The sequence below is a fragment of the Dermochelys coriacea genome, chromosome 9 (assembly GCF_009764565.3).
Source record: "Dermochelys coriacea isolate rDerCor1 chromosome 9, rDerCor1.pri.v4, whole genome shotgun sequence".
NCBI classification, from domain to species: Eukaryota; Metazoa; Chordata; order Testudines; family Dermochelyidae; genus Dermochelys; species Dermochelys coriacea.
The window spans coordinates 63,717,521-63,745,210 of NC_050076.1; the positions used below are offsets into that span (position 1 = coordinate 63,717,521).

A 27,690-nucleotide genomic window follows, 5' to 3' on the forward strand; every position below is an offset into this window, starting at 1 on the left:
GTATTACCGCACATGTGTACGTCTGCATTGGGCGAATGTGGCTGCATCCTGTGTGAACTGTTGTGTCTGGAAATTCTCAATGAAAATATTCAGGGGACAAATATAGCCCAGAAGTGACGTCCCTGGAAACTGTAACAAGGGTCCCCCCTCGCAGACCCCTGGAAAGGCCAGAGGTGGGATGTGCGCGCCTCTCGGGGACCTTAAGTTGCTTTGCAAACTTCCCACGGTTGCGACACTGAGGGCGTGGGCCGGCACCCTCTGCCCTTTGTGTGTGCGCGGGGGATGGAACCGGCCATTGAGAAAGTCACCGGCGCTGCGGGCGTGAGTAACTTTCTCTGCTCACCCAATGGCTGACGAGGACGAGCCGCGCCGCTTCCTGGTTGCGATCCACAGCGGGACCCATGTGTCACACCCACCGACACGGAGACCGGGGCGCTAGGGGCGTGACATCAGGGGCGTGCCCCGCGGCGGCTCCTTGCCTGCCACTCGGCTTCGTCCCTCCAGCGTGCCGGACAGCCCAGCCCCAGCCCCGAGCATGGAGACGGGCCCCCTCCTCGCCCTGCCGCACGATAACGCGGAACTCCTGCCGGAGCTGCAGAGAGGGGCCCCCACGCTGGATTTCTGCCTAGAGCAGGGCCCCCGGCTGGCCAGACCGCAGGATGATCTGGCTCTCAACAGGTAGGTAAAGCTCCGGCGGGGCCGGGGGCTATTGGGAGGGGGCGTGTGGCGAGCGCGGCGGCGGGTCTAAGGTCCCATCAGGGCTTCAGCTGGCAGGGAGTGAGAGGCATCAGCTGTGACCCCCAGGTGCTGGAGCGGGGAGCGGGCAAGGGAGCTGGGAAGTGAAACAAGCCCCAGGAGCTGCCTTTACCACCTCCTAACGCCCTGCCCTGTTCTTCTGCGCGGGGCACCAGAGAGCCCCTCCAGGGGGCTGTGTAAAGGAGTGCTTCGTGGGGCCTTGAGAGCAGCAGGAAGTTTGAGAGAAGCGCTGAGGCTGGTGGCTGTGTGTGAAGGGGAGACATAGGCGTTAGGCTGCCAGGTGGTATATAAAGAGCAGAAGGGGGGAGGGGGTGTATGTACATAGATACACAGGGGCATGTAACCAGGCCAACAGGCACCGGCTGGTGCTTGTGGCCGAAGCTGTGACATCCCTGCTGCTATGAAACAGGTGTGGACTGAGAGTTCTGTTCTGGGGGGAGCCCGAATCCAATTCTGGATGGCTTGGCAGCTTCCCGCCTCATTGCTGAACCCCAGCGGTGCCTGTGCCCCCAACACACACACCTCCCCAAGAATCGCAACATAAATCCACGTTGCTGGGGTAGGCTGGAGACCAGCCTTTGAAGGAAAACCAGTCCTATGAATCTGTCAGGAAGATTGTGCTAGGTCCCTGTTTCCGGCAACCATTTTTAAAGGGCAGCCCAGCTTTGAACCAGTGACTGAACCAGTGGCTCTGCACGCTTCCCTGATCGTCTCAGTAGGCTTGGTCTCTCAGGCAAGAGATGACTATCTGTTTGACAGTCTTAGAAACCTGGGAATCACCTTGGGCTCTTTCTAAATTGTGCATCATCATAATCCGTAATAAGGATTCTTGGAGCGAAACTTAGTTATTAATAACAATAGCAACAGATGAGCCAGACTAGAACCTAGCTCAGCTTCCCATCACTGTGGTGGCTTGGCTGAGCTAACAGAAGCAGAGCATTGTCAGTTGCAGGAAAGGCATCTATCTAGGTATTTATTACTGTATTCAGATCTGATTCTCAGTACACACAAGGGACAATGCTGTGGGATCAGAGGGTAACTTTTCTATATAGTCATTTTCCTGCTCATAACTACCCATCAAACACTCTTCTACCTAGCATAGCTTCAAATGCAGCATGGATAGGAGCTTGCTGGAAATTGGGATAAAATTTCAGGGAAGTAAATTCTTTTTGATGAACAGCTTCACTCTGAGCACAATGACCCAGATCCCCAAAGGAATTTAGGTGCCCAGTGATTTACATGGGAATGAGGCACCTAAATACCTTTGAGAATCTAGGTCAAAACCACTATAGCTGGAATTTTAGGGCCACAGTTAGGGCCAGATTTTTCAAGAACTCGGCATGTTGGGTGGACATTGAGTGCTGAAAATCTCAGTCTGAAAATCTGGCCTTAAAGTCACACTGGGAGTTGCTAGCTCTGAACTGATGCTTATTTAGGAGCCAGAATGGGAACTGACAGCTTGAGAATCTGGCCCCATAACAAGCAGCACATCACAATGCATTGGAATAACCCGGGATGGCCATTGTACTGCACTAGATACACCAAGATTCACCTTTTAGTTTACTTTACAACAAGCACCACTAGACAGATTGATAGAGCCAGTTCCTAATTTTCTATATATCGGTGTCCAATGGAATTATTCCAATGGAACTGTGTCAATTTACAGCAGCTAAGGATTTGGCCCATAAAATTTTACTCTTTCTCTCTCTCTCACACACACATGCTTTTGTTCAGATATTTGAAGATAGTAAATAGCAGCTTTCTGCCACATGCAATGTTTGTTACTGACCTGAAACTCAAACAAAATTGACCAGCTACATGCCTCTGGGCAGATGGAGCCTGTACATTCTGCATATCAATGAGCAAGTAATTTGCATAAGCCCTCTGTGAAGTATACAGAGCCAATGATTGGTGAGTGTGGTCACCTACAAGCATTGTTTAGGTGGCTCATTGTTCTCATAGACTCTGGCAGGCCCCGTATTCACATATTGCCCTGTTTTCTTTAATAGACAAGATACCACACAATCACCAGAGATTTACATTATCATTATTTCGATTGCAATAGCACTTAAGGCTCCCAGGCAGGGATCAGGGCCCCAGTGGGCAGGGACCATCTTGTTTATGCAGGAGACTGACTTTTCTCAGAGGCTAGTCTAACTCAGGGCCATCACAAGCTACGTTCCACTCCAAGTGCCAGGCGGAGTCGGGACTTGGACTACTCCTACCTGCCCTCTCTGAAACCCAGAGAGCAGCATCAGCATTTAAAAAAATAAAACCGAAACCAAACCCCTCCCAAAACCAACCATTCCATTGCGCCCACAGTTCTCCCCCTGGGGAGAGGATGCAAGAGAGAATGAACTACATGCTTAATGCATGACTGGAAGGCAGGGCCGGCTCTAGGATTTTTGCCACCCCAAGCAAAAAAATTTTTGGCCGCCCTGCTTTTTTTGTGTGCCTCCCCTGGCTCCGCCCCTTCCCAACCTCTTCCCCAAATCCCCGGCCCCACCTCCTCCCCCTGGTGTGCCACATTTCCCGCCCCCATTGCTTCCTGTGGCTCCCCCCCACAACCCTCCACTCTAGCTCACCTCCGCTCTGCCTGCTCCCCTGAACATGCCGCTCTGCTTCTCCCCCCTCCCTCTCAGGCGAGGGAGCGGCAGCGCCTTCAGGGGAGCAGGCGGAGCAGAGGTGAGCATGGGGGGGAGCTCAGGAAGTAATGGGGGGGTAGAGGAACCGCTCCCCACCCCAGCTCACCTCCGCTCCACCACTGCCACCTCCCCCAAGCACTCCGCCACTTGGCTTCTCCCCCCTTCCTCCTAGGCTTACTGCGCGAAACAGCTGATTTGCACGCGGCAAGCCTGGGAGGGAGGGGGGAGAAGCCGAGTGGCGGTGGTGCGCTCAGGGGAGTAGGCGGAGGCGAGCTGGGGGCACATTTTTAGGAGCGGCATGGCAGGCGCCGGAATGCCACCCCTAGAAATGTGCCGCCCCAAGCACCTGCTTGTTTCGCTGGTGCCTAGAGCCAGTCCTGCTGGAAGGTCAGATACTGCGGTGATGAAAGCAGGACAAGGGCCTCAATAGACCTGTATGTGTGTACAGCACCTGACACGATGGGGTCCTGGGCCATGCTTGGGATTCCTTGGTGCTATCACAATACAAATCACAATTGCACCGGACAGACAAATAACACAAAAGCAGCCTCTGCCCCAGGCAGCTCACAATCTGGGATTTAGACAGACGGTAACAGGTAAATGGGCAGTCATGGAGGGCAGGTTGGGAGAATAAGATTCCACTAGAGACAGGTGAGTATGTATAAGCTAGTAGTCAGGGAGGTCTCAGTAATCACAAGTGACCACTAGCCTAAGCAGTGCCAGCTGGGCATGATTTGTAGGGATCAGCAAAGGCAGACATTAAGAAGAAATTTAGAAGAGGCTGAGGTAATGGGAGAACGAAAAAGAAAATATGGGGTGAAATCTTGGCTCCATTGACTTCAATGGGAAGTTTCCCATTAATTCCACCGCCAGGATTTCTCCCACAGCCCCTCCAGTCTGGGATGCCAGTGGGAGCTGTTACTGAAGGGGAGAGGAAATGGAGCCGCTGGCTCCTCACCACTCTACAGTTTCAAGGAGGCCCTGGGAATTGGAAAACCCTGGGAATTGGGTTGGGAAGGAAGGCTGGTTCTTGTCTCAGGTCAGCATGGTGACACATTCCCAGTTCCAAGGTGCTCAGTCTCCAGCCAGCTTGCCTGCCAAGTTTTGTTCTCCACCTGTGACATTTCATGCAAATGGTTTAACAAGATCATGTCACGTGTGTAGCTGAAAAGAATTTGAATATGCATAAGCTTTTATGGTCAACACACCCTGCCCTGAGCAGTGGCTGGGGTAGGGGCTTGAGGATGTAGGGGAGTGGGAATCCGAGTGAGGAGCTGGATGGGTTGCTACTGGGGGTGTGGGGGCTAGAGAGGTCTGGGGGGCAGCAAAGCTACCAGTGAAGGAGGAGGGATGGGCGGACTGCTCAGTGAGTGCTACAGCAGCCTATAGTGGCCAAAAAATACTCCCAGAAGAATGTGAGAGGTGTCAGCTGAGATGCAGGAATGTGTGACAGGGCTGCCTAATGCATGCCCTATTTGTATTTATTGTTACTGTTTGTGCTGCAGCCATGGTTGGAGGCTCCCACCCCATTGTACTGGGTGCTGTGCAAACACATAACAAAAAATGGCCCCTTGCCTGGAAGAGATGACATGGGAGTGACTGCAATGCTCGTAAAAGGTGCTGCACGACTGGAGACTGATGTCCTATTGATCCCAAGAACAGGGGCAGCAAAGACAGGCAGTGTCTAAGATTCCCCACTAGTGTGCATCGTTCCTGCCCTAACGGCACCATTAGGCCTCTCCACACTAGGTGTGTTTGTAAAACCTGATAGCTAACACATCATAAAATCCTAGTGGGTAGTTGGTGCCCAGGCGAGGCAAAGGGATTTAGGGGACACCCAGATTGTGACCCTGCTAAACTGCTACTTACCCAGTTTACACTGGGATTTGAACACAAGAGCTACTATTAGTGTAAACCACTCCCACTCAAGGTGGCACTGTGTGTGTCACCCCTAGTGGTGGCTGTGTCACATAGAGGGTGATCTCCTGCTACACCCTGACTTGCCCAGCAAGGCCTTTTAGCTCAGGCAAGTAGAGGCTCATGCGTGTACATCCAGAGGTGCTAGGTTCTTTCCCTATTGCCAACAGCCTACTCATTTTAAAAACACCTTTTATCCTGGTGTGGACAGACCCTTTGAGAATGACAGGGGAATTCTGTCTTCATAGACAGTTCGATCTTTGCTCTCCTTGCTGGGACTACTTATAAGGCATGTATGTGGTGTGTGTGTGAGAGGGTCAGTGCTAATTGTGGTGAGACCCCCCATTCTCCCCCCAAAAAAACCCCACATCTAGGCCTCTCCTGTGACAGTGCATAATCATAGGGCTCACTGAACATGCATTCACTGATCTGTTTAATACACATTGACATTTCTTACCTTCCAGCTTTTTGCTGAACCCTGTGGACATGGGAGTCATTGTCTAAGTCTCCTGCCCATAGCAGGGACTGAACGTCACAGCCCAATCCAAAAATCAAAGGCCCTCACGTGGGTCCTAGTTCTCAGATTGGACTGGTTTATGCCTGGGCAAATAACCCACAGCTATGCTAATCTAGTTAGAGATGTAGTCCGTGCTACCCCATGCAGGGTATGCTGGGGGGGAGCTAGCTAGCTGGAGCACTTCTGGGAATATACAGAGTTACAAACAGACATGTGACATCATTGCAATTAAAGCTCTGGCACCTGTCAAGGGGGATTTCCCAGCTCTGGTCTCCAAGGCTATTTGCTCATGAACAACAACAGAGATTCATTTGCACAGGTGAAATCTTACCTGCAACCAGCAATTATTTAGTTCTTTCTTATCACAGGTTCCAGGGCTGATACTTGAAGGACTTGACTGTTCCTGAAATCATGGGTAGTATTAACACTGCTCAGCACTGACACCGTGCTTTTACTGCACATCTTCAAAGCACCAAGGTGACTCTGATCCTAGTAGATCACAAGATGCCAGATGATAAAATCACATCATTCTGATTAGCATCCTGTTTCACTTACACAGAGAGAGAGAGAGAGAGACAGACAGACAGACAGATATCCTGCAAACTCTCATACATATGAGCTGGCATTATTTTAGTGGGTCTATTTGTGTGAGTGACGGTTACTCACAAGAATCAGGGTGTGCAGGACTGGTCCCATTACATCATGCTAGTAGTAGCTGATATTTAAGGAACTTATGGGGCAAATGCTGTGTGCTATTTCCAAGCAGAGACCCAGGCTGCTTTTACAGGGCAGACAGAATTAAGCCCAAATTTTAAAAAATGGAGTCCATGATTTTGGGTGCTCAACATGAGACACTGTGGCCTGATCCAAAGAAGTGCTGAGCACCCATAACTCTACCTAAAGTCAGTAGGGGCTGAAGATGCTCCGCACTGTTGAACATTAAGCCCAAGGTGTCTCAAACTATAAGCCTGAGTTGAACACCAATTTAAACACAGTTGTGGCTCAATGGGACTTGATCACACGTTGGCAGAGTAGTGTGTGAAGGGCTAATCCTATGTGAGTATCATTCAAGAATCCTAAACCCTCCCTCAGGTTGAAGCCTTATGTGTCTAATACATATAAGAACCCCACCACTATGGATCATCCTCAGGGATCGTCATTGCCAAAAGCACAAGCTTCTATCACTTGCGCTACAGGAATAACTCCACTAGTTAGTAATAGTAGTAGGCCACTATCCTCTATTCAGCCAGTCACTAGGGGACATACAATGCATCCGATGAAGTGAGCTGTAGCTCACGAAAGCTTATGCTCTAATAAATTTGTTAGTCTCTAAGGTGCCACAAGTACTCCTTTTCTTTTTGCGAATACAGACTAACACGGCTGCTATTCTGAAACAATTGGCTCAGACAGCATGGATAGTGCTAAACTGTACCTACCCTTCATTTCCTCTGCTTATCTCATCCCAAGCCTACAGATGATGCCTCTCACTTTGTAACACACTAGCCAAATTGTCATTAGAGTGGGAGATGGGCCAAAGCTGCACCCAGATTCCATTATACCCCCTACGTTTGGGCATATTTGGGTATGGGTTTTGGTTCAGGCCCATCTCCATTTACAACCTCACTTGACCACATTGGAGTTTAAATCCTTTTAAAGTGTGGTTGCTTACAGTAGTGTCTATGGGGCCTAAGAGACAGATTTCCAAAGGGATTTAGGGGCCTCAAGGTGCAGGTAATAGGTGTGGCACCTAACTCCCATTGAAAGTCACTAACTCACTAGGCCTCTATCTGCTCCTCAGTTCAGAGCCAGCACCTAGCTCGCCCTAGCCCTAGATTAATAGATTCATAGATATTAAGATCAGAAGGGACCATTATGATCATCTAGTCTGATCTCCTGCACTATGCAGGCCACTGAATCTCACCCACCCACTCCTGCGATAAACCTCTCACCTATGTCTGAGCTATTGAAGTCCTGAAATCATGGTTTAAAGACTTCAAGAAGCAGAGAATCCTCCAGCAAGTGACCCATGCCCCATGCTACAGAGGAAGGTGAAAAACCTCCAGGGCCTCTTCCAATCTGCCCTGGAGGAAAATTCCTTCCCGACCCCAAATGTGGCGATCAGCTGAACCCTGAGCATGTGGGCAAGATTCATCAGCCAGATACCTATGAAAGAATTCTCAGTAGTAACTCAGATCCCACCCCATCTAACATCCCATCACAAGCCATTGGGCCTATTTACCATGAATATTTAAAGATCAATTAATTACCAAAATCATATTATCCCATCGTACCCACCTTGAATGCTCATGTGCAGCTCCTAGGAAAGGGAGATAGCTACACATGGTTACATCTCCCTATACACAGCGGTTTCATGACAGCTTCTGGCTAGAGATGGGCTAAATCTGCCAACCCTCTAAACATCTGAACTAATGGGCCCAGAACACACATGCCAGGAGTGACAACAGTCAGCCCTGAGTGGAAACAAACCGGGCGGCCTTGTCTGTACTAGGACAGTGAGATATGTAGGATTTAAAATTCAATCTAGACAAACTAGGGCAACCCCCTAATGTAGGTGCATAAATCAGTTTCACTCCTGCTTAAATTACCTATTTAAGTTAAAATCGATATAAGCAAGGGTTAAACTAGTTTGTGAGTGTCTGTACTAGGGGTTTGCACACATTTAACTGGCTCAAATTTTAAATAGATTTTCTTAGGCAAGCACTCAACCTCATTGTATCTGGAGTGAGATAGCCAGGAACAATGCAGAGCTAGTGAGAGAGTGAAATTCCCCTGGTCAATCAGGTTTGATAGTAGGATCACCAAGCTACATATATATATAGCCAGTTCCCTGTTAGTAACACACCTCCTCCCACCAGGTATGCCACTGATTAGGGAACTGGCAGCAGGCTGCGTGAGAACAGGTCATACAATGAAGATCGAGCTCTAACTTATGTACATACTGGCTTCACAATGCCCTGGGTGCTGGAGATCAATATAGATGCACTTTGGAAGCTCCCTCGCACAACAGGTTGTTGTAGCACAACACAGTCAGATACCCAGTCAAAGTATTGTCACTAACACTGTTACCGTGATACTCCCTCCATGGACTCAAGCAGAGAGGCTATTAGTAGGGATGGGAGAGCTGGTTTGGACAACATGAGAACCAGCGCTGAGCCTTTGAGTTTTGATAAAAAGGTGGAAATGGGGCCTGGATTTCACATTCCATGTTTCCAAAAACAAAGTGTCTTTTCTTGTATTACTGGCCTCCTTCCCCTGTCTCTGGAGTACCCCTGCTGGCCTTTCTTGCTGTATTCCCCTCGCTCCCCCTTCCCCCCCCATTTTCTGCTTCTTCCCTTGAGCTGCCTCCCTCCAGCCAGCCATGCTGGCACAGCAGCTCTGCGTAAGTGACAAAGGAAGGATGGGGTTCAGCCACTGGGAATAAGGACTTGGAAAACCAGCACTGGATATCAGTGCCCAACTGCCTGGACTCTGCCTGCTACACCTGCTGGGAACAGATTCCCATGCTCTCCCATTGCCATGGTTTGAAAGCCTGAGTATGAGAACGTACCAGCTGATGACAGGCTCCTCACATCAGCGAGTGGGGTGAAAAAACAGACAGCGCCCACCAGCTCCAAAATAAACCAAAACACAGCTCTGTTCTTCTGCCTCCTGGAATGTCTCCATCCCTGCAGGAGAACTGACTCTGCTGATGCTACTGTGGGCAGGGCAGAGGGCCGGGCATCACGGCTTCTATCCGCAGCTCCCTGCATGAGGTCAGGCCCTGCCACTCTCTGTGCCTTTCTGTTTCCCACTGAAGTCACGATATCAAGCCTCCTCTGTAAAATGCTTTGAGATCCCCTGCTGGAAGATCTCCTCCGATCATTACTGCCAAGGATTCTCCCCATGCAGGACTCCACATAGGCCACGAACTGGCCAAAGTTTGTAACACCAAGGGATAATCTGGCAAGTGATCCAAGCCCAGGGGCTGCCCTGTGTTTGAAGTCCCATGCTGTTAACAGCAAACAGGCTGCTTTTTCTTAACAGCACTATTATTTCAGTATTGTCACACCAGGTGACAGCATCCCAGGGCGCAGGCGTCATGGCAGGGCAGCATGGGAGAAGATTGCTGTGCAGATAAGGAGAGGTCTGCAGTCCCCATGGAGATAAAAGGATCTCTTCCTCCAGCACTGAGTTAGCTTAGAAGCCAGACGGTAAAGGCTGCATTGGCTAAGGTTGGCCCCTTACACAGGAACCTTTCCACCCCAGTGGACTTTTCCTGCCCATTTACTGGGCTCGTTGGCAAGATTTGTCGTGAGTGCGTCTTACTGGAAGTATGATGGGTAGGAGGGCTTTCCACCCAGCAGGGGGAACTCCATCATTGCTCAAGTAACTGGGAGCAGGGTGGGGTTTTCAAGTCCTGTCTCGTGTCAGAGTTTCCTGTCACCGGGGCCTGTGCATCCTGTATCAGCATCACCACTTCCTTCCGCCATGAGACTGGCCTGGTGAAGCTGCTGCCTCAGAAACAGATTCTTGGGCAGAGGAAGCTGTGCCACCCCAGTGGAACCTCTGAGTTTTAGGGGTGCCTGGAGGCACAGGGCATGCGAGGGAGTCCGAGAGGTATCCGAGTACCTGCTTGCAGAGGGCCTCCTCAGTTTGAGAACAGGGTGTGTATGTGGGGGGAATCTGCTTCAGTGCTACCCCTCAGCACACCTGCAGGATCACAGTTATGATCAGCTCCAGTTCCAAAACCCAGCTTCCCTGTCTTCAGGTAGATCTGGCCCAGGCTCTAATGACTGGCTGGTGTGTGGTCATAAGGATCATCCTGGAAAGAAGTGAAAGGCCTGGCTCATTTCTAAGAGTTGCCAAGTGTATGAAACAAATGCTGCTCGCACTGAGCACCTCCTCGATGGAAAAGTCAGTACCAGAAACGCTTCAGAGAGATCCGGCAAAGCATCCCCATCGTCGATCTAATGAAGAATTGGAGACTTTGGACCTGAGATCCAACATAAACAAGGTGGTAAAGATCCTGGAGTTGAGCCTGCACATCTGTGTTTAGGTGTAACACACACATAGCCCATCCTGTCCAGCCACGTGGCCTCGTAGCAAATGCAGAAATTCAGTGATGGGTAAGGTGGGTTTCATGCCCTGGAGCTTGGTTACGTGGACGGATCTGGCATCCAATACACAAGTGCATCTGGTACCTGGAGGGGGAGAGACTTCATCCATGCTCCTGATTTATTCCAGTGACGATACCTGGGTAAGACTGGGCTAGTTTGAAGGGTAGTTGGGAATGGAACACAGACTTTTCAAGACATCCCCGTCCCAGGGACATGAAGGGAAAGAGTCACGATGCTGTCCACTTGCAACACAGGCTTCTCTGCTCCTTGAAGTCTTTGAACCATGATTTAAGGACTTCAATAGCTCAGACATGGGTGAGGTTTTTCATAGGAGTGGGTGGGTGAGATTCTGTGGCCTGTGCTGTGCAGGAGGTCGGACTAGATGATCAGAATGGTCCCTTCTGACCTTAGTATCTATGAACACGCCTGGTCTTTATGCATGGCATAGTGCCTAGGCCAAGGAAGCAATGTAGGTTTCACTGGGCTGCAAGCAAAGGAGGGAGGATTTGTGTCAGTACATGTGAGAAACAAACCCAGAAACATTAGTAGAGTCATGGGCTCACTGCACCAATGGGCTATTGCCTTTGGCAAGCCCACAATGCACCTACCTCTGGAAGGCAAAAGCCTACAGTAGAGATTCCTGTCTGTAGCATGAGCATCAATGGTGGAAATACCGATTTGGTGTTAGGACAATTTTGCTAGGCACAACACATGTCAGAAATGCAAGAGCTGAGTTTTCTCCCTGGGAAGACACACAAGCTTGGCAGTGCCCCAAGGTCTGGGCATTCCAGATCAGTAATTGGGATGACACACTGTGCTGGATATTAGTAGGTGTGTTTCATTTGATAGAGCATCCATCATTAGTGACCATCAGGGAAGCTGTGCCTAGTGAAAACACTGTTGCAATTTAAGGGATTCTTCCATCAACACCTGAATGAATCCCAAAAGGATTACACTGGAATATGGTCTAGCACTTGCTATATTTGGCCAGTAGTCCAAGGGACAAATGAAGGTTGCAAGATCCCACAATACATAAACCAGAAGGACTGGGGGGGAAAAATTGGTGAATCTGCCTGGCAAGCTGTTGGGATTTCCAGCTCCCTGCTGGTACCAAGCAATCCTTTCCAGACCTGGCAGGCCAAGAGATAGAAGCCCATAAAATTCTTCTGATTCCCATCTTGCTTTCCCCCTCAGACCTGGTTTTAGTGCCATGATCTCAAGCCCTGGCCCATTACTGAAATTCAAACCTCTCGGTGTTTCCACAAAATGCAAATATATGTTAATATTTGTACTTCTGTTCCAATTCTCCCTTCCAGTGAACTGCAAGGGGCTGTTTGAGTCCCACGAGGCAGCTGCTGTTGCTGTCCTAAGCAGTTCCAGTATCAATCATCAAGGGGAGCTCAAATAACTCAATAAAGTGGAAAAAAGAGGTCACACTGTGATTTCCACTGTGATTTCTCCCATTGCTGATGGTCCCCAGCTAGCTTAGCTCATGACAAGGACTCCATGGGGCTGCCCTGCTGGCACTGAGAAGGGATTTGGCTTTGATTCATGACTTTGTGACTGTTCCCCTCCCCACTTAGAGGTAAAATTGCAGACAGATCCACTCTTAGTTCTGCTTTTGGAAGCCCGTGGGGAAAGGAGACAGCTATTCTGGAGGCATTGGTCATGGATCCTTTGTTAAGGTTTGTGCTCAGTGACAGAGAGGTTTAAATCCCTTTGTTAGACATGACAACACCTCTTGGTCAGAACCGCTTACTTACTCATAAGCAGATGGGTTGCTTTTTGGAAGGCTACAAGTAAAACTATTTAGGAGCCTTTGAAATTGTAAGGTGTGTGTGTGTGTGTGTGTGTGTGGTAGATTTCTGACCTTCTGGGCTTATTTTTTAACACCATAGATCTGCTAACAGAGATTTGAACAATACCTCACTCAGACCCATTGACACCCAGATGTAGCCTGATAAATAAACGAGGGTCACTTAACTTAACATGTGCACTCTAGCTATGGTTGTTTACAGTGCCCCCATAGCATAACAGCAAAGGGACGGTGGTGCTGTCTAGGTTATGAAAGTCACATGGAGTCAGTGAGAGGACATTTCACTACAGCACTGTGCTGGGCCGTGGGGCAGGTAGACTGCATGTAACCATGCCTTAGTAGGTCACAACTAAGAATACCAAATTCAGGACAAACTGTGGAAAAAAAATAGGGCAGACACTCTCCAATACTGGTGATTATTCTTCCATGAGATATACCAAACCAGCAACTTTCTGTTTCACCACACTTGCTACCAAGAAGTCAGAAAAGGAGTTTCCTTAGGTAATCCAGTCCTTGTATCACCACCAAAAACACTAGACTTATAGATGAGTGGTTCTTTAAAACCAATTTAATCAGATAAAAAGTTCTTCTGATCCCAAAGGACCAGCCACACACCCAAGTCAATATATAAGTCAGATCTTACCAAAAATTATGCTGTTGCCAATCCTTTAGTATCTAAAATCGAAAGCTTTATTTATAGAAAGAAAGAAAGAAAGAAAGAAAGAAAGAAAGAAAGAAAGAAAGGTGAGAGTTAAAACTGGTTAAAGGAATCAAATACATACAATAAATGCAAAGTTCTTGGATCAGGCTTTTAGCAGTGATGGAATAAACTGCTGGCTTGACAAGTTTCTGGTTGCTTCCAACACATTGGAAGGTCCTCAGTCCTTTGGTTATAATGCTTCCATTAGTATAAGTCCAGAAGTTTGATGGAAATGTTTCCAGCGCCTTTTATAGCTTCTCTCAAGGGAAGGGAATCCTATTGTTCTTACTGTGGAAAATTACAGGTAAAAGATGGCGTTTGGAGTCACGTAGGCAAGTCACATGTCCAAGCATAACTTGGCTTAGTCATAGCAGGAAAGTCCATTAAGAGTAGATAGGCATCTTCCATTGTAAGTTAAGCGTTCTTTAATGGGCCATTCTACTTGAATAGTTCCTTCATAATGTGCTGGCTAAACTCCTTGTTGGCTAAATACCCAGAAGCAAACACCTTAAAAATACAGGTACATAGTTAATATTCCTAACTTCAGCTACAAAACTGATACATGCATACAAATAGCACAATCATATTCAGCAATCTATAGCCTTTCCACAGACATCTTACATGCCACATTTTGTACAAGATTTGTTTCAATTAGATAACAGTGGTAGCAACAACGATCTACATAGTCATAGTTTAATCAGATAACCTGCAAACCCAGCGTGATGTTAACACACTGAGAATTACTGTACAGGATGACAGTGGGCAGGGCATACTCATTAGAGGTGATCTGTTGGATCTTTCTCACGACTCCACTCGCAAACCTTCCAAGGGACAGTTTCTCGTGCCACACTGTCCCCTGTTGTATGCGAGGGCCTGCCTGGGTGAGGTGCCGAGGGGCGGCCCTGGGAGATGTGAGGGCTCAGCAGTTTGAAGAATGAGGCCGGCAGGAACGAACCTAGGTTCATAGTGCCTCAGTCTCACACACACTTCTCTTTAGCTAAATTCCCCTTCAAAACCCCTTTTCAATGAAGCTGTTTATGCAAATCTAGGATATGCAAATACCACTTACCAAGAACTTCCCCAATTTCTGTGTGAGATCAGTGTAACCCTACTCTTCTGAGCCCTCCTCAGTATGTGACTGTGCTCGTAATGGACAGGGAATGCATCAGAGAGAACTTGTTCTCCAGCTGGAGGCTTTGAGGAGCCTGCTAAGCTAGGCTGGGTCACAGCCCCCTATGTTGACACCCGGGTAAGGGGAGAGCTTTCTGTGCACAGATCTAGCCCTGTTGTGTTTCTCGGGTGCTGCTCCTGGGAAGCCAGGGTGGGGGAAGAGCAGGGCGTAAGCTGGGGCCCTCATGTCACTCCCAGGAGAGGACGCTGATATGAGCATCAGGGCAGTGCTGGCAGGGTGCCTGCACAGGGAATGGGTGGGGAGGGGCACCCTGGGGTGAGGGCCCCAGAGAGGAGTGGATGCTGATGCTGGGGCCCCTATCCTGGAGCCAGACACCTCAGTGAAGAATGGGAGTTGTGCCCATTCCTTCCTTTTCCCCTCATTAACTTTCCTCCTCTCTTGGTGATGCTGGCAGGGAGGGCGCCCCCCGAGTGCTCAGCGAGCCTGTCATCTCCAACCGGCACGACTCGGAGGAGATAGTCACCTACATCTCGGAGAGCATGACGGTGACCTCGGCTGACGAGGAGAAACTGCTACTGCTCAACAAGAACACGGAGCTGCGGCGCATCAACAAGGAGGTGAACAAAGCACAGGCGCCCCCGTCTCAGCTCCCTGGGCCATAGACCGCCTCACGCAAGCTACAGGCATGCCCTGAGCTGCCTCTCTGTGGCTGGTGCACACGCAAACCCCATCTGTTCCCTGCAGTATGCTCAGCCCTCACACCCTCCTCTCCAGCGCCCTGTACTGAGCTATGCTACGTCAATCAGGGCCAGCCAAAGGGAAACTGTTGGTCCTTCCAGGGTTTGTCCATGATAGCGAGGACCAGACTCGATGACTCAAAAGGTCCCTTCCAATCCAACGAACAGCTCCCTCATTATCTCCTTGGCTAGCAGGGGTGGGGGTGGAGGGAGTGAGTAGGGGCAGAATAGTTCCTGCATGCAAGTGTACAGTCCTCCTCATGCACTAAGAGCTCTTCCAGATCTGCCCCTCTTCCCAATAGCACTGTGTGGGTCCGGCTGTGATCTGTTCTCCAAGTCCTGCCCCACGCATATCACAGTAGTGGGTGCAGTTACATCACCATAGAAGCCAGGTCTTCATCTTTAGTCTCTTCCCTCCCATGGGACCATGCAGCTGACTATGCAGTCACATACTGGACTTAGGGTACAGAGTCCGAGGCAGCAGCACCAGCAGAGGGTGAGCTCCTGTGTATCAAATCAGGCTGTGATCCTGCTGGATCTTGTCTGCCAGCTGGGTCATTGTCGTCGTTGGCGGGCGGGATCCAACCTGGGACCTCCAGAGCTAAATGCTTGAGCCTCTACTGCATGAATTAAAAGCCACATGGCTCTTAGCTAAGGCTGTAGCAGACTCATTAGTCTCTAAGTGGTCTCGGAGCCACTAGAGGGGACAGAGCACCACACCCAGGAGGTGTGTGGGTTACAATTGCACGAGCTTAACCACAACCCCCAGAATTAATGCTGAGCACAGCTCGCCCTAGTCTACACTGGGTACCATTGTGTTTGCTACCATGACTCCCCAACGTCATGTACCAACAAGAGCCGATGTTCTAGTGAAGACAAGTCCCTAGACTTACCCCCCCCCCGCTCCCCCAGCTCACTCCTGCTACCACAGAAGCCCCTTGGAGCCAGGACTTTCCATTGTTACATGCCTAGGAAGTGCCCTGGGGCTAGAATCTATAATAATTAAATAGCCCATAGCCAGAGCAGACTTGTTAAGACAAGTGTCCTGGGCAGGTCCTTTCCCCAATCCCTTCTGTCCCCATCATCTCCCTAGAAAGTACAACAGTATAAGCTGTTTCTCACTCGGCCCAGAATGGCTGAGTGATATTCACCTGTGTTGGGCGAGCGCGCACATAACCTGTTGGGGGTTAGTCCGGCACAGAGAACACTCACTCCCTGTGTGGAAAGAAGAAGAGCAATTGAACTCAACAGTGGCTTTTCTGCCCCACTCTTGCAGCTCATGAAGCTAAATCAGGAGTGGGACCAAATTTACCATACCACTACCCTGGGGCTGCAGCAGAAGATGGGGGCCCTGCAGCAGGAGGTGGTCATCCTCAAGCAGCAGACGGAGAGGCTCTCCATGAAGCTTGAGCATGAACAGGTGAGCAAAGGAGCCCCTGCTACTTTCTGGGCATGCAGCAGAGCACCTAGGGCTAGGCTTGTGTTGAGAGCACATGACAGCACAGGGGAGGGACTAAGGCAGCAAATCCTGAGACGGTGGCTCTGTGTAGAGTTCCAGGTCAGCCAATCTCCTCCCCTTGAGTCTTATTTGGCAGGTCAGTTTTTCAGTTGTGTAGCAACATTCTCTTGCCTCCCTCAGGGCTCTTCCCTTCTCCCCCTAAAAGCAGAGCAGTGCCATGCTGTGTTCATCCAGAGAGACTGCGTGGTGTAGAAATGAAGCACCAGGGGTAGAGGCACCAGCCTCCCCTGCAGTCAGAGCTACAGTGGTTGGTGAGCCCCTAGGTTACTTCTCTTGCACTGGGAAAAGCCCTGATTCAAATCTGTCTTAGATGACAAGAGATGTGAATCTGGGCCTAGTCCTAAAAATACTGGTGGCAGGAGGAAGGGATACATAATTCCCAGCTTGTTTTCCAAACCTACTCTCCTCATCTCTAACACCAAATTCATCAGGGAGTCATACCATCTAGAGGAACTGTACGGGGACAGAGCAAAGCCCAACGAGCCTGATTCAGAGACCACTGAAGACACTTTTTTATTTTTATCGGAAATGCATCCGATGAAGTGAGCAGTAGCTCACGAAAGCTTATGCTCTAATAAATTTGTTAGTCTCTAAGGTGCCACAAGTACTCCTTTACTTTTTATTTAGCACTTTACAAAGGAAGTCAGTATCATTATCTCCTTGTTAGGGAAACTGAGGTACAAAAAAGCAGAGCAACTTGCCTAAGGTCACCAAGCTGGCCACTGCTAGAGCCTCATCCAGTGTACTACCCCTGTGGTGACACTGAAGACACCAATGATTTAGCTGACTGTGAGGGAGTTGGGGAGGTAAAGGACATAGGTTTGCTGCTTGCAGAAGACACACTGCAACTCCCTTCTTTGCATAGATTTCCAGGAAATGGTGCTATAAGGCTAGGTAGAGAAAGGTCAGAACAGAAACCCCTCTCCTACCACATGTGAGTTTAGGATGCTGCAAGCAGCATCCAGGGCCTGTCTGCTTCCTTTGACTGTTAGATGCTGTTCTGACTGTGTCCATCCCCATTGCAGAACAAGAGGGAGTACTACGAACAAACCCTCATCCAGGAGCTCAAGAAGAACCAGCATTTACAGGAGTATGTGAGGCAGCTAGAAGGCAGACAGCACCACGGCAGGGAGAAGAGGACCTCGGCTGTAAGTTCATTGTAAACCCTCCTCCTCCTCCCATAAAGGATTCTAAGAACGGGGACTGTACCAAAGCTGCAGTATTACAAACACAACTGACAGTGATTCATTGGGTTGGAAGAGCCCAGCTTTGTTATTGCACTGAAAACAGCCACCACCTCCATTTTCACTCAGGGAGGGCAGGGAACCACACAGTCTTTAGACCAGCTCCTAGCTGTAGACTCAAAGGCCACCTCTGCTTGGCATTTGTCATACTGCTAGGAGTGAAAGATACTTGGTCAGTGATGATGCACAGCCATTTACAATGTCCCAGGGCCGTGCAAGTTGCCAGAGCATGTAGCCAACTCTATTAACAAAAATGCATTAAGTAAGTTTGACTCAGCTGTAATTACTGAGGTTCAGGATGCAAAAATCAGAATGAAAGAAGCAAAGAAATATTCTCAGCAGCACAAAGAGTCCATCTCCCACCACAGCCCTGTCCTCTAACAGCTGGGGATGGCCTGGTGCTCAGAGCGGGTTTAGAGGACAGGGAGATCAGCACACCCAGTCTACACCAGCATTTTCTCAGTGGGGCTAGAACAAAAGTGGGAGAATTATTGACAATGTATATGCCTCATCATGTGACCCCACCAGCCAGTCAGCACCTATAATTTCTCTTTCTTCCCCTGACTTTCCAAAGGACTCCGATTCCATCTATCCTGGCTTTGAAATACAATTGCACCCAAATGTGCTCCAGAATTTGGCTGGCGAGCATGGATGGGGATCCAACTGTGTTAAAACAACAAACCTGGCTAGGAATCAAGGCTAGATCAAGGCTCCCCTATAGCTTGGCCCCATACACACTGGCCAGCCAAACTGTACTAGATTATTTCAGCTACAGCCATGCTGAAGCTTTCAAACACCGCTTGAAAGCCAGTGCAGACATCTTATTTTGTTATACTTGTATTAGAGTAATGTCTACAGGCCCCAGGTTGTGTCCCTGTTCTGCTAAGCCCTGGCCATACACAACAGATTTTACATTCTGAATAGGAGGGGAAACTGAGGCAGAGTGGGAAGTGACTTGTCCATGGTCAGTGCCAGAACTGAGACTAGAATCTACTTCTCCCAACTTCCAGGCCCCACCTATCCACTGGACCACCTGTTTCCTTATATCATACAATAGCCTTATTTTGCTAAGCCCATTGTTTCAGGTGGCTCTTCGATGGAGTTGCTGGTAGCAGAGAGATGTGGTCTTGAACAGTTCAGTTGCTCTCTTAAATTATATCTGAAACAAACCGAAAAATGCAGAGGAGATTCAAATCTCCCCGGAGAGACTGACAGTAAATGCAGGTCTTCAGGAGCAAGCTTCTCTGATAGCAGAGAACCTCTTTGTTAGGCTGGGCACCCGGAGACCTTAGCTTTACCTCCATGCTTTTCTGACTCATGCACGGTACCATCTCCTACCATGGGCATGACCTGATTTAGGGCTTCTCAGCTGTTTCCATATCACGATGCCACATGCAGCCACTCTGAACTGGCCTGTCTTGCTGGCTCCCTGAAGGCTGTAGGCTGGCTCAATGCGAGGTTGGCTTGCGAGGGTCTGCTACCCAAGAATGACTTTGCTATAAGCAACATTCAGTGTCAAACACAACCCCACTCAGCCCCTCCCCCTACTGTCACCTAGAGACCAAACTACTGTCCCTTATCCTAATGTACTGTGACCAGGAAGAGAATGAAACACCCAGGGCCCAACGTACATGTGACCATTTAGCATTTCTAAGAAGCTGGTCACCAATGTGCTGGATGATGCCAACAACTGACCTTTAAGCCTTTCCTTCCTTAGGGCTCTGAGGTATTGGCATCTGTGCCCTGGGAGGAATTTGTAGATGCTCAGTTCCTGCTTCCCAGGAAGAGCTTGAAGGAGAATTCATCCAAAAAGCATGAAGAGGCCAGTCAGAAAGTGCAAGGGGGTGAGACCTACAAGCCCAGGAAGTGCAAGCACTTGGCCCACGTGAATAATAGCTCAGATCCTGTGAAAGAGGTGACTGACTTGAAGGACCAGCTGGAGGCTTTGAAATGCCAGGTAACTAGGGGTCAGCAATGTGTTTGTGGTAAAAATGTTGAGGTCTGTGGTAATTTTTCAAAAAACTGAATGACCTAACCCCCCAACAGCATCCGTCACTAAGTAGGATAATTTTGTCAAGTGTCCATCACGCAACATGGTGGTGCCGACCCCTGCATGTAACTCAGCATCAGTCATGACGGATGGGTGCTTATGGGGAAAGGGACTGCTATGGGGGGAAGAAAAGAGAACCTCACTGAAATGTTTGGTAAGGCAGGTGGGAGAGGGAGCTAGTCTCAGGCGAACATCCAAGAGCGGGGCAGTACTCCTCTCCAACCTTTTGCAGGAAGAACTGGAGTATTGGCTCTGTGCTTTGCTCCTTCACCAGTTCACACCACCCCTCTGTATCAATTTAATCCCCTATCCTCCCAGCTTGGAGTGACCCTGGAAGCATTCTTCCAGCACCACCTTGTTAGAGTTCAAACAGTGTTGCTTCATTGCTAGCGCACTGGATCAGGACTCGGAGACCTGGATTTTAGTCCCAGTTCTGCGACTGGGCTGCTGGGTAACCTTGGGCATGTCACTGTGTCTCCTTGCCTCACTTTCCCCATCTGTAAATTGGGGATAATGATCCCGAAGTGCTTTGAGATGGCTATATAAGAACTAAGTAGTATTATTGGATTAGCAAGGGGAAGACTTTGGCATGACCAGTCCCCAAAAGGTGGCAGTGACCTTTGCATGACAACGGGCATAAGACTGTAGAACAGAGGTGGGCAAACTATGGCCCGCGGGACGGTCCTGCCTGGCCCCTGAGTTCCCAGACGGGGAGACTAACCCCCGGCCCCTACCCCGCAGTGCCGCTGCCAGTGCTCTGGCCCGCTGCTCCTACTGGGCAGCATGCGGCGTGGCTGGTTCCGGTGGGGCTGCGAGCTCCTGCTGCTATGAGCAGCATGGTAAGGGGACAGGTGGGTGGGGGGGAGGGTTGGATAAGGAGCAGGGGGTCCTGGGAAGCAGTCAGGGGATAGGGAGCAGGGGGTGGTTGGATGAGGTGGAGTTTCGGGGAGGCAGTCAGGGGACGGGGGATTGGATAGGTGTGGGAGTGCCGGGGGGGGGTGGGGCTGTCAGGAGACATGGGTGTGGAAGGGGTCGGGGCACTCAGGGGACAGGGAGCAGGGTCCCGGGGGGTGGTTAAGGGCAGGGGGGTCCCAGGAGGGGGGCAGTCAAGGGACAAGGAGCGGGGGGGGGGTTGGATGGGTCAGGGGGCCAGGCTGTCTGGGAAGGCACAGCCTTCCCTACCTGGCCCTCCATACAGTTTCACAACCCCCATCTGGCCCTTGGGCCAAAAAGTCTGCTCACCCCTGCTGTAGAATGATCATCCCTCCCTAGTGTACTGGCCAGTTACCCGGCAGTGACAGGGCTTCCAAGCCCCTACCGACAGGCATCTCTTCCTGCTTTCACAGACAGAAATTTATGAGGCGGATTACAGGACAGAACACAAAGACCGGGAGCGAATCAAAGCAGAGAACGAGAAGCTACGGAAGAAGGAGGAGGAGATGAGGCAGCAGATGGCACTTCTGAGAGAGCAGGTGAGTCCCCCCAAGTGCACTGGTCAGCCTGTTAATGCAAATCAGCTGCAGGGAAGGAACAGCAACAGCCAGCAACTAGGCTGTATTTGAGGCTTTCCTAATGAGGGCAGAATGGATTTAGGAACATGGGGCTTGCCATACTGAATCAGATCACTGATCCTGCTGATTTAGCCTCCTGTCTCTGACATTGACCAGTGCCTGAAGCGTGAGAAAATGTGAAAGACCCTCCCTGATATACCTTGCAAGTTTTTCTGCCTCCAGTTAATGTAGTTGTATGTGCAGGGGGAATCCTTTCTGAACCCTGAAGGGACCACCCTAAGCATGAGATGTGATTCTCCATATTATCTCTTGGTCTGCAAGTTACAACTGTTAGCAGGTCCCATTTTCGTATAGTGTAGTGAAGATAGAAGATCACCTTCCCACTCAAGAGATCTGTTCCTGATGGGTATTTAGAGCCAGCACTGAGATATTATGGTGATTGATGCTGTAGAAATGCTGAGAGATTAGGTCTGCTGCTTTTGATGACAAAACTTTACTGCTGGCTCTGTGGAGCCAACACAGCTACTGGGGAATGAGCTGTGGTGGGGTCTGGCTTATGGATCACCAACTTTGTTAGCTAAGGTCCCTCTAAAGTGACATGCTCTGCCCTCAGTTTAGAGTTGAATATTCCCAGTAAATACAACAGGTGCAGAGGAGAATGCTGCTTGACTTTCCAATCCCAGCAGGAGGCTGAACTGGCAGTTAGAAAGACATCCCTTTCCTTGTGAGCAGTCAAATGGATGAAGCAGCCACAGTCGCAGTGTCCTTTCAGCCGCGGGCTACTTAAAAAATGAAGAGGGTTGCTTTTTGAAAGTGACGTAAGAAACCCATTCCAGCCAGTCTCTCCTTACCATCTGCAACTTTCCCTGATCTTCAGGTCTTAGCGAGTCTGTACCAACCGTCCATCGCTGCAGTGCACTGCCAGGCTCCATGCAGTTTAATGACACAAGGCTGTCTGTCCCACTTCTCCTGAAACACACTCTTGAAGCCGAAGGATTCCGACTAGTCAGGGATGCAGATGCTACAAGGGGACTATTTCCTAATCCCTGATGATCTAGATATCTAGAACATAAGAGCAGCCATACTGGGTTAGACCAGTAGTCCATCTAGCCCAGTATCCTTGTCTTTCGACAGCAGCCAATGCCAAATGCTTCAAAGGGAGTAAACAGAACAGGGCAATTATCAAGTGACCCATTCCCTGTCGCCCAGTCCTAGCATCGGGTAGTCAGAGGTTTAGGGACACCCAGAGCATGGGGTTGCGTCCCTGATCATCTTGGGTAATAGCCATTGATGGACCTATCCTCCATGAACTTTAGTTCTTTTTTTAATCCAGTTATAGCTTCAGCCTTCACAACATCCCTGCCAATGAGTTCCACAGGTTGACTGTGCATTGTGTGAAGAAATACTTCCTTTTGTTTGTTTTAAACCTGCCGCCTATTAATTTCATTGGGTGACCCCTAGTTCTTGTGTTGTGACAGAGTAAATAACACTTCCTTATTCACCTTCTCCACACCATTCCTGATTTTATAGACCTCCATCATATTCCCCCCTGGTCAACTCTTTTCCAAGCTGAAAAGTCCCAATCTTTTTAATCTCTCCTCGTGTGGAAGCTGTTCTATAGTTGGAGTCATTTTTGTTGCCTTGTCCTTCTCGGTGCCTTTTCCATTTCTAATGTATCTTTTTTGAGATGAGGCAACCAGAACTGTACACAGTATTCCAGGCATTGGTGTACCATGGATTTACATAATGGAATTATGATATTTTCTATCTTACTATCTATTCCTTTCCTAATGGTTCCTAACATTGTTAGCTTTTTTGACTTCCGCTGCATATCGTGGATAGTTCTCTGAAAACATTTGCTCCATGACTCCAAGATCTCTTTCTTGAGTGGCAACAGCTAATTTAGACCCCATCATTTTGTATATGTAGTCTGGACTATGTTTTCCAATGTGCATTACTTTGCATTTATCAACATTGAATTTCATCTGCGATTTAGGTGCCCAGTCACCCAGTTTTGTGGGCTAACACAACTACAGGGGAATGAGCTGGGGTCAGGTCTGGCCTATGTATTTATATAGTACCCAATCACCATGCCAAGTGCTAGGTAGCTGAATAGCTGCAATTGTTATTCTGATCTTTGGAAAGTATTGGCCACTTGGGAAAAGCAGATCAGAAAATAGGAGATGGGAATTATTCCCTCCCAAAATCAGTGTGGACTGAATTTAAAGTGTCTTCAAAAGTGGTTCATGGTTTTAGCCGCACAATAGCTAGTGCCTCAAGTTGCACAGATCTGGCCAGAGCCACCTTTGGGCTCACCTGCCTCTCCCTGCTCAGTTTTGTTTTTCCTTTGACTTCCCTGCAGCTTAAGATCTTTGAGGATGACTTCAGAAAGGAGCGGTCGGACAAGCAGCTGCTTCAGCGCCTCCTGAAGAGCAAGGCCAGCCCCAAGGAGCCCATCCTGGTTCATCGCTGCAACAGCCAAGAGAGGCCAGTGGTACCCGCCTCGCCTGCGCACTCCACTGCCACCACATCCAAGAGAGGCAACTGCAGCAAGCACTGTGAGAAGCACAGCCCCAAGCAGGGGGAGCGTGCCAAGCACCCTTCGCGGGATGCTGAGGCACAGGCATCCCCATTTAGCAGAGACTACTAGGAAGGAGAGTCATGGATCTTCCAGGTAGCACTTCTTAAGCTAACCCACACCGTCGCTCCAGCAGTCACCTGCTGCTGGGTGCATGTCTCCAGCCACAGGAACCAGCACTGCTCTCCTGCAGAGGCCATCAGGAGATTCTTTCAACACCGTAGATGCTTTCAGCAGCCACACCTTCCATTGGTTATAGCTCAAACCAATCAGGGCTTGAGGTTTTGGCAGCCCCGTAGAGCAGAAGCCCAAGTTAATTTACTTGCTTCCTCCCTATTTTTCTCCAAGCTACTGAAATAAGAATGGAAGGTTTGTGCCTAGATTGGAGCTCATCTCTTAGAGCCATCCAAGCACCTTCACCTTGTACCAGGGCATCACCAGCTTAAATCCACCTTGCAAGTAATTCTGGGGCAGGGAACGCTTGACAAGAAGCATGTACGTTGCCCCCCACATCAAGAAGAGTGTCGAGAACAAAAGGCCCTTGGACAATGTGGGGTGATGCTAGTGTCTGGAAAGGGCTCATCCTCCCCTTTCCCCCCACCTGGAGTCCTTAGCTGTAAGTCATCCTATATTCTAGCAGTGCCTCCCAGTGCAACTGCTGCTCCAACAAAGGGATTTCAGCAGCTCCCCACTCCAGCCTCAAACTCAGCCAGCGAGGACTGGGGACAACTGTTACCTTTATTTATTTTAAACCAACTTCCTGGATCCCATAGGGTTGGTACTTTTATACAAGTGATTAAAAATAAATACAAATCCCCTTGTTTCTTCTGCTTTCTATGTGCTTATAAGACTCAAGAGCAAATCCATGTTCTTCCTTTCATTAAAAACCAACAGCTGTGGATTTAGGAACCAGCTTCACAGCACTGGAGATGGACGCTATTTACATACAATGGAAGCAAAGCATGGCCAGCAGCAGGGCAAACTTCCCCAAGATTGTCCTGAACAGTCCCCTGCTAGGGGAGAATTCTGTGTGGGTGGCCTCTCTCCGACTCCTAAAGAAGTGGTCAGCAGGCAGCTGGTTGTGGCCACACTAGACTGTTTGTGATGTAGACTGTTGTCCATTAGGAACTGCACTGAACAACTAGTTACAGACTCTGGTTGGCTAGGTCCAGACCACTGACCTAAAGCTAAAAGCCCCTAATTCCACTAAAAACTTGTTTGAGGCAGATCAGGCTCTCATGATCCTAGGTACTGCTAACAGCTGAACCAGTTAACTTTGAATGGCAACCACTGACTGGGCCAGGTTACCTGCTTTCCAAAGCAATACCAGGATAATTTTATGCAATGTTATTTGTGATACGCATATGCTTATGAGATGAAACAGATCTCTACTCAAATACCTCAGTGATAAAGGTGGTATAACTACTTAGAGTGTAGATAGTCAGATCAGAGCCATTGTCTCAGGGCGACAAGCACTTCAGAAAATCCAGCTTGTGCATCAAGAAGGTCTAGCTGTGTGGAAAACATCCAAAAAGTGATGTATGGGTCATTCTGGTTCAGCAAACTAGGACCATGCTTGTTAAACTGTCTAAAGTTCTGCTTACCAGACAGAGGGGGAAGGTCCTATGGGCAAACCTTTGGGCTTGTGTAGGGAAGTCGCCAAATAAAGTATCATTGACCTTAATGGCAAGTGTGAATCTCAACTGAGTTGCATCATAGCCTAGCACTTTCCGTTAACGGTTGGCAAGGTTCAGTTTTCCTGAATGCCATCTTCCTTTGCTAGTCAGCAACATAAGAACAGCCATGCTGGGTCAGACCAATAGTCCATCTAGCCCAGTATCCAGTTTTCTGACTGTAGCCACTGCCAGGTGCCCCAGAGCGAATGAACAGAACAGGTAATCAAGTAATCCTTACCCTGTCGCCCATTCGCAGCTTCTGGCAACAGAGGCTAGGCATACTTCAGAGCATGGTTTTACATTCCTGCCGATCCTGACTAATAGCCATTGATGGACCTAGCAACACCAAACTGGATTGAGCTTGATTTTTTTTTTGTTCCCAGAGCAGAGCCATCTATACTCCAATTCCCATCTCTGCAGAGCATATATCATTTTGCACTGATACCTCAATACTCCACTCTGCCCAGTTGCCTTGGCAGCATAAAGGTGGTGTCAGCATGGTTGCTTCCTAATTTTTTTTTTTTATTTAAATAACTAGAGGAGCCTTTCCTAAATGATTTTTTGCCCTCAAAATTGTATCTTGGCAATTGAATATCAGCATGACAAGTATCTCAGTATTGTTTATTAAGTAGAAAAGCTTTATTAAGTAGAAGAGCATGTGTCCTCTCCTTCCCAGCCCCCACCTGTACTACCACCCTGCCTCTTGGCACAGTTCCTGTAGCCTTTTAGAAAGATGTATTTTCTCAATTAAGTTTGTTCAAATGCCACATATGGCGGCAACACAAACCCAAAAGAAAGATTCATAGTTACAGCTAAGCTTCTCCTTCAGGGGCCATCTCAACTCAATTCCCTCACTCCATTTTATGCCAAACCCAGCACCACTTTGCGATCCTCCTGCAGAAGGACATAGAGGGCAGAGTGCTTCACAGAAATTCATTCACACTCACAAAACTGCTGGGAGAGAGCTGTCCTTATCTGATGTTACAGATGGGGAAACTGAGGCATAAAGAGACAATCTGACCTGCCCAAGGTCACACAAAGAGGCAGTGTCAGAGCTGGGAATGGAACTCAGGTCTCCCAATTCCTAAACCAAAATGTCCAACAACTTTTACATCTGTGCTCCACTGGACAACTCCTTCCCACAGCTCGGACTGCACACTATTGTTGAGGAAAAGAGTGCATTGTTATGAGGTAGTAACACTGGGAGGGTATTAAAAGAGCCCAGGCTGAAAAGACAATAAAGGCATCATTGTGACCCTCTGCAGTACACAGGCCAAAGAATTCCCCCGTAGTATTTGCTGCAGTGGAGAGAATTATTCCTCTTTGCTGTGTAAGTGAATACAATCAAGTCATCCCACAACGGGAGCACCTGCTAATGGCCGCTCCTGTGGCATAGAGCTTCAGACTTAATAGGGCCAAACCTCCATTACCTACAGCCCTCACTGATCTAATCCCCCCCAGTCAAGTTAGTTCTAGCCTCACGTCCATTTGCCATGCCTCCAGTTTCAACATCAACTACAGATCTGATCATCACTGAACATACAGCAAAAGGACAACTCAGCAAGGCACCACACAGGATTGCAGCAGGAGACCAGGCAATGACCAGGATGGGGGAGGGTCGGCACATTAGCCATAAATTACTCCCCCACCCCCAAACCTGTGTATTGAAGTTGTGATTTGGCCATCACTTTTGGCCATTTGAATCTCAGTTTATGGTACAGCCACTCAGCCCTTCCAACTGGATCCTTCTGCAGGTCAGAGACCCTTCTAGCCCA

General features: G+C 49.0%; 1 protein-coding gene across 3 annotated transcripts; it reads left to right on the top strand.

The window, feature by feature from the left end:
• The first annotated feature begins 300 nt into the window (after positions 1-300).
• Positions 301-26,174, top strand: LOC119861161 (TNFAIP3-interacting protein 3-like). Of its 3 annotated transcripts, none has more exons than XM_038415822.2 (7): positions 306-678; positions 15,055-15,217; positions 16,614-16,757; positions 17,882-18,004; positions 19,818-20,057; positions 21,497-21,622; positions 24,024-26,174. In XM_038415822.2, the coding sequence occupies exons 1-7, from the start codon at positions 536-538 to the stop codon at positions 24,309-24,311; spliced, it is 1,227 nt and encodes a 408-aa protein (XP_038271750.1). In that variant the 5' UTR covers positions 306-535; the 3' UTR covers positions 24,312-26,174. The 3 variants fall into 3 exon arrangements, with proteins under 3 accessions (XP_043348104.1, XP_038271750.1, XP_038271751.1); XM_038415823.2 differs by lacking the exon at positions 306-678 and adding an exon at positions 10,957-11,092; XM_043492169.1 differs by lacking the exon at positions 16,614-16,757 and having other exon boundaries at positions 301-678.
• The last annotated feature ends 1,516 nt before the right edge of the window (positions 26,175-27,690 follow it).

What these genes read in the sequence shown, in the direction of transcription:
- LOC119861161 (XM_038415822.2), top strand. Translation starts at nt 536, where the DNA reads ATGGAGACGGGCCCCCTCCTCGCCCTGCCGCACGATAACGCGGAACTC. An exon ending in GGGAGAAGAGGACCTCGGCT is followed by an intron (nt 18,005 to 19,817) that starts GTAAGTTCATTG and finishes TTCCTTCCTTAG; the next exon opens with GGCTCTGAGGTATTGGCATC. An exon ending in TGGCACTTCTGAGAGAGCAG is followed by an intron (nt 21,623 to 24,023) that starts GTGAGTCCCCCC and finishes ACTTCCCTGCAG; the next exon opens with CTTAAGATCTTTGAGGATGA.